This window comes from Aphelocoma coerulescens, chromosome 1, assembly GCF_041296385.1.
Source record: "Aphelocoma coerulescens isolate FSJ_1873_10779 chromosome 1, UR_Acoe_1.0, whole genome shotgun sequence".
NCBI lineage: Eukaryota > Metazoa > Chordata > Aves > Passeriformes > Corvidae > Aphelocoma > Aphelocoma coerulescens.
The window spans coordinates 115448098-115454889 of NC_091013.1; the positions used below are offsets into that span (position 1 = coordinate 115448098).

The 6792-nt window shown below is 50.5% G+C and overlaps 1 protein-coding gene across 1 annotated transcript; it reads left to right on the forward strand.

The window, feature by feature from the left end:
• Positions 1–382: 382 nt before the first annotated feature.
• LOC138119988 (zinc finger protein 3-like) lies at positions 383–5806 on the forward strand. Its single transcript, XM_069032360.1, has 3 exons — positions 383–420; positions 3256–3425; positions 3863–5806. Exons 2-3 carry the CDS (start codon positions 3374–3376, stop codon positions 4777–4779), a joined length of 969 nt encoding a protein of 322 aa, XP_068888461.1. The 5' UTR covers positions 383–420; positions 3256–3373; the 3' UTR covers positions 4780–5806.
• Positions 5807–6792: the final 986 nt, after the last annotated feature.

A 6792-nucleotide genomic window follows, 5' to 3' on the forward strand; every position in this document is an offset into this window, starting at 1 on the left:
CGTGCAGCTCCTCACTGGCAGAGCATCACACACACACATTAAAAAAATCCTTGACTTCGGATATAAACGCGACTTGTAGCAGAACCCCAAGCACCGCTGTGCCATCAGCATTATTCCTCGCGCTGAATCCGGGCGGTGTGGGGCTGCGGGGCGGGGTTATCCCGGGAATGCGGGGGGGTACCCAGGGCAGCGGGGTTATCCCGGGAATGCGGGGGGGTACCCAGGGCAGCGGGGTTATCCCGGGGCTGGGGGGGTTATCCCGGGCCGCGGGAGGTGATGCCGGGGCTGGTGGCGGTACCCCGGTGCCGAGGAGAAGCCCCCCGGGCCTCCCCGGTTCTCTGCCCGCCGCCGCCCCGCCCAGGAAGCGCCCTTTGCCCGCGGAGCAGGATCCGGAGCGCCGGGATGGGAGCAGCCCTGCAGGTAGGCTGGGCGCTGTCCCCGCCCGCCGGGATGGGGGCCGGGGGTGCCGGGGCCGGGCTTTGAACCCCCTTCCGTGGCAGAGCCTTTGAGTGCCGGCCCTGCGGAGGAAGGAGGCGGCCGGAGGAGACGGGGCAGGGCCGGCTTGTCCCTGCTGCCGTGCCTGCCTGCCTGCATCCCGTGCCGAGAGCGCAGTTCCCCCGTTCCCGTCCGCCGCACAGCAAAGGCCTGTCCTTCCCCAGCTCCCACCAGTGCCTCTGATCGCACCAGCTCTGCCCCCTGCTCCGGCTCGGTGGGAAATCCTCGTCCCCTCCCGTTCTGCCTCCTGTCCCCCCACCCTAGTGTGTGATCAAATCTGACAGCGCAGGGAAGGGGGCTCTCACCACACCGGGGGGTGCAGCTGCATAATTAACAGCTTTCGGTGATTCAAAAAAAAAAAATGTCATCACCTTTTGATTTTACCGCAAGCATTATCTGTCCCAAAAAATAGCTGGGGAGAGGAAGATTTGAATGTCTTCCTAAGGCCGTGGGGAGGGCGTTCGGCTGCTGGTGGCACGTCAGGAGCACAGGGAGCTGGGAGCGTGGAGCTCTGCCCTAGGATGAGTCCCAGAACCTCCACACCTCGCTATAGCCATGGCAGGAATACAGAGCTGAGTGTGGTCAGAAGAGAACATGAGTAGCCGAGGTAAAGAGCATCCATTGTAGGATCCAAATGCAAAAACAGGCTATTACAACACTAAAGCCAAGGCCCCAGGAACAGTAGGGTTTGTCTGCAGAGCCTCCCTGAGGAGGTCCAGATTGGGTACCCTTCATACCTTGTTTTAGTAAAGCTGTGGACATTGCCTACAGGAACCTTACGTACACAGATGATCTCCCTGTTTTGGTTTTCACATTCAAGCAATAACTCAATACACCCAAGGATATGCTTCTGCTAGTAACAGATGAAATCCCTGCAGGAATGTCCCTCTGTTGATGCAGTTTGTGCCCTCCTTTCACAGACACATGATTGTGATCCTGGGAAAGGAAGAAGTACTTTCTTTGTCCAGACTGCCCTATTAGTTGGATAGAAGTTATCTGTTTCCTGCCATAGCAAATCTGAGCATAGCAGCAGTGTCAGTGGCAACCTGAACTAGGAATTTGTGCTGGGTCAGAAGGGAACTCTTCCTTCTACCTTGTCTGCCTGCTGAGATGCTCCCCAGGGCAGTGGTTGTCGGGCATTTGTCAGATGCTGGTACCACCTCTGAAATGCTGATGGATTTTCTCCCCCAAAGTTCCTGTTTGTTGACAGCTTTCAGAGCAAACCCCTTCTGTTTGGTGAGTTGCCTGGGGGAGCTGTCTGTGTGTGGACACGGTTCTGACTGCAGCTCTGGCGTGGGGGCTGCCCATCTGCTGCATGTAAATAGCTTGGGCTGGCTGAGCTGCCAAACTGTTGCAGCAGAAATTCTCAGGAGTGGCAAAATCCTGAGAGCTGCAGGGCTGCAGAAAGCAACCTCCCTTTATATATCAGCTTGGAACTGCTGGAAACAATCCATCTGCAAGGGTGGTGCACTTCAGCTTTCAGCAAATACTTGAAGTAGGGACTCAGATTATGGCAGGTTTTTTTTTTTGCTAAAGCTTCCTTTTTGCTCATCTGTTTATGTTTTCCTTCTTGATTCTGCAGCTCACAACTGCAGCCTTTTTCTTTTGCTTGCTCACTTTCCTTCTGTCCAGCTTTGCCACAGAGAATAAAAGACTTCAAGACTGGTGGTTTTGTAATCCCTGGCACCTGAGGTCCAAAACTGTTCCGTTCATCTGAGCTGTCTCCTTGATTCTGACACTATCCAGTCCCTTATTCCCATCATTAAATAGCTGGTGGTGGATGAAGTGGTCTGGGCACCCATTAGTTTGCAGTGTTTTGCCCATCTGTCCAGTAAGTCAGTTCCATCTGGAGCTTGAGTGGTTGTGCAGCATCTTTGAAGTGATAAAAACAAGTAACTCCAAAGATTGAAAGGGGACAGGGGGGAAAGTAATGTCTTAAATGCCTTAAAAATATTCCCATGAGTGATCTCAGCTTTAGCTGTGGTGCACATCGCTCCCTGGTCCTAGATTTATCCTCCTGGTATCCCTTTCCTGCTGTCTTTGATTCTTACCTTATAAAATAAAATGGGATCTTTTCTTACTATTCTATTTTCCCTGTTCTTCTGCCTTTTCTCTTCAGCAACTGCTAATGCCAGCCTTCTTGATGCTAACTGCTGGTGCTTACTGTTTGGCTGGTTTTGGCCTCAAAATAGTAAATACTGACAGAGAAATTCTTGTCTTGGGTGTTGATGGCATTTGCAAGGGCAGCCTGCCCAACAGTTGCATTCATGGTGGTTGTTGGAGCTCAGCAGGGATGCCAGGCTGGGAACTGGCAGAATCCAGCCAGAGCAGACAGGACATCAAATTGCTTTTTTGTTGGGTTTTTCTGCCTCAGCCTGAGAGTCTTGGAGGAAAAAGAAGAGATGAGATAGCAAATATGAAAATCGGGTTCTGGTGTCTAAAAAGTAATTGTCTATGTAAAATACTTTTAGGAGAGTAATTAGATTTTTGGCTGTTGTTATTGAAGAAGTGTAAGTATGGCTGGCTTTTGCTCTTTTCTGACACCTGTATCTATGATTACTGTCAACCAATTCTGAGCCTAGCTCGTCTGGTGCATGTCCTAGTGAGTATCACTTACCAGAAGAGAGGCAACCTTGAGTCTCCTTTAAAGAAAATATCTGACACCAGATACCTCAGTAGTGCACAAGATGTCCCTAAATGTTAGTTGTGCTCAGTTGACTCCATTCCTTTAAGTAACCACTCTTTGTTCCCAATATTCAGCAGGGGCAGTGGATTTTAGGACAATATGACAAGCTCTTGCTGAATATTCAAGTAAGATTGCTTTTGTTTGGTCCTGCAAGAAGGGTTCCTGATTGCTGAACCTGATGTAACTGCACAGATGGACCAGGGAGAAGAACAGGAATACAAAGCCTTGGAGGAGACGCACACGGGTGAGGAACAAGTTATGTAAGTCTATAAACACAGAGCAAGTGAAATGCTCTTTGGGCTGCCTCAGTGCTATTTGAGCCACTTTATTTTATGCAGGTCACATTGAGACTTGCTCTTTCCCCCTCAGGGAAGGCAGTCTGCTTGTCTTTGTCAGCTTGCAGGTAAGGGTGTGTAGGAAGAGGGAGTATTAAGAACGTGTGAACGTTTTTTGGGGATAAGGAGACACCTGTAGCATTGCCCTTGGCCCTGCTGTTCATGGCATGTCTGCTCTGGGTCGTATGGTGAGGCTACAGAGCTTCTCCAGCTGGGTTGCCATTTGCTCCCAGTCTTCCATTTACTGCTTCTCCTGCGTGGTGCAAACAAGGCTCCCTAAGGTAACAGCTTGCCTGTTTGCTCTGCCAATTCCCAGTGGGAAACACAGTCGTATTTTTTTTTCCAGGTGGTGAGCTGGGGCCCCTTCCAGATCACCTTACAAGCGCATATCTGCAGGATGCCTTGGCAGTGGGCTCCAGAGGAGGAGAGGAGCAGTTTGGGGACAGCCATGGAAGTCAGCGTGGTTGCTCAGAGGCTCAGCAAGGTGGCTGTGAGGAGGAGGAGGAGGTTAAGCTGCCCTGTTCTGACATCAGCCTGGTGAAAAGGCAAGGGAGAAGGGTGGCAGCCTCACGGCGAGCCCCTCGCGTGGAGCGCCCCACCATCTGCCCGGAGTGTGGCAAGGGCTTCAGCCGGAGCATCCACCTGCTCCAGCACCAGCGCATGCACACCGGCGAGCGCCCCTTCCTGTGCGGGGACTGCGGCAAGGGCTTCAGCCAGAGCTCCCACCTCGTCCAGCACCGGCGCGTCCACACGGGCCAGAAGCCCTACACCTGCGCCGAGTGCGGGAAGAGCTTCAGCCAGAGCTCCAACCTCCTCAAGCACCAGCGCATCCACACGGGGCTCAAGCCGTACGCGTGCAGCGAGTGCGGCAAGTTCTTCAGCGACAGCTCCACCTGCATCAAGCACCAGCGCATGCACACGGGCGAGCGGCCCTACAAGTGCCCGGCCTGCGGGAAGAGCTTCAGCCAGCACTGCCACCTCCTGCAGCACCAGCGGGCCCACGCCGGCGTCCGGCCCTACGGCTGCGGGCAGTGCGGCAAGCGCTTCGGGCAGAGCTCCGACCTCATTAGCCACGCGCGCACCCACACCGGCGAGAAGCCCTACACGTGCAGCCAGTGCGGCCGCGGCTTCAGCGGCAACTCCAACCTCATCAAGCACACCCGCATCCACAGCGGGGAGCAGCCCTACCGCTGCTCCCGGTGCGGGGAGAGCTTCCGCTTCCAGCCCCAGCTGGTGCGGCACCAGAAGCACCACGCGGAGTAGCTGGTGGAGAGGAGAAAGCTCCATGGACCATAGGAAGCTCGCTGGTGCTGGGAAGACATAAAGCTGCTCCCTGGACATCTTGTATGGGACATGAATTTTGGTGGAGAGAGCCCTCAGAGCCTGTCCCTTTTTTTACTTCTTTTTCTTTTTTTTTTTTTTTTTTTTTTTTTTTGGTTGGATTTATCCAAATCTGTTTGTGAGCACTGCCCAGCCACTCAAGCCAAGAGGGAGGCCACTGCTGATTGAATTAAATGAACTAGAGCACGTTCACTGTGGTGCAGTGGTTGTTGTGAGCCTCTCTTTTGGGGATGAAGAACAGAAAGGTACTTACTCAGTGTGGTACCTTCAAGGACAGAGAGAACACAGGGATGTTCCAAGGATCAATGTCTTTTCCTGTTATTTCTAGTGGGGAGTGATTTTTATCCCAGGATTAAACAGCTAAAATTTGTACCCGTTTCTTGTACAAGCTGCCTGTGTTTTCCCTCACACTAAGGCCAGAGTCTGGGCTGATTGCTTCCCATAGAATCCAGGTCTCCCACGTGCCAGTAGTCTTGCTTTTAGATGGTGTTTGCATCTATTTATCTGAAACCCCTGCAACTCTGTGCTGGGTGCCTCTGTGTGCATGTTGTGGGCCCAGCTGATGCTCTTTTGGGGCCACATCTAGGAAGCAGTGCTTTTGCTGGGTTGTATCATTGTTAAATTGACAATTCCAGAAATCATGCTGCCATCTGACAGCTTAGCCCTCAGAAGCAGTTAGCTACATTAACCTCCTAATAGGTGTTTCAGAGTCTTGTTTAGGTGCTTTTGTGGGTGGCACTTTATGAATGTTTTTATAAGGCTTTAAAAAGTATTTAGGATGACTTTTTCAGTTGTGGTCTTTTAATTGTCTCATGAACTGAAAATGAACAAGAAAATGATGCACAGAAAAATGATGGCATTTGAAAAATAAGGCTGTGTCAAACTGATTTTATATTAAATGTTAAGCATTTTTTCTTGCATAAAACTTTTGAATTTGAACACTACGGTTTTGAGTTGTTAATGATTACAAAGGGGTAATTATGATTTCTCGATTGATTCTGAGAATTTCTGTGATGTTTTTGTGAGTGGTTTTGACAATTTTAATAATGACTTTCTAAGGAACATAAAGGAGACAGGATTCTGAGAAAGCAGAAGGATCTGACCTCTGAAGAGGTCTTCTTCACTTTGAGGAGGAGAATACTACTACTGGAAGCCTGTCCTTAATAGGATTTCTAGCTCAGGCAACCGCTTGGTACGGGGGAGGAGGAGGGAACTGGCAGTAATAACAAAGATGTTAATATCTCTAGCATGGAAGAACTCCCTGTAATGAGTGTGGCAGTATATACTGAAATGCCTGTTCCACCCACGAAGACAAACAGGGGAAGAAATCACAGTGTGCTTCAGGCAAGAAAATGAAGCAATCAAATCTGTTGTGCTGCAGAATTTTTATTTTCAGCACCACACACAGGCCTGGTGCAAACAATGAGCTTTCACACAGGGGTGAGCTCCCAAACGGGGGAAATCAGTTAGGGCAAAGAGAACACCCAACGTGAAGAGCACAGGATCCTGAGGAAACAAGCAAGCTGTGACCAGAATATGACTGGAATTCCTGGCTGAGTAATGTGGATACATCCATGCCTCCCTTAGCCACCAACTGCTGCCACAAAGAGCACAGCTTCTTGCTCCATTGGCGGCAGATCTGGTTTAAGTCATTTGGTCTCTACTCCCACCTTCTCCCCAAGAGCCTGAATTAATAGAGCTGTGCTGACTAAGTGTTCACATGCCTGTGCTCTTAAGATCCATGAGATGATCCATGCTTTTTGAAGTACAGATTCTGGAGAGTTCACTCCAAACTCCCTTAGTCCAATCTACACCACAGGCTCATGAGGAGCAGGGTATGTACCACTGAAAGGCTTAAAGGAAATAAATAATATGGCCAGTATTGCTGTTAGTTCCCAAGAAATACATCATTTAAGATGTTTGTTGCTTTCCTTC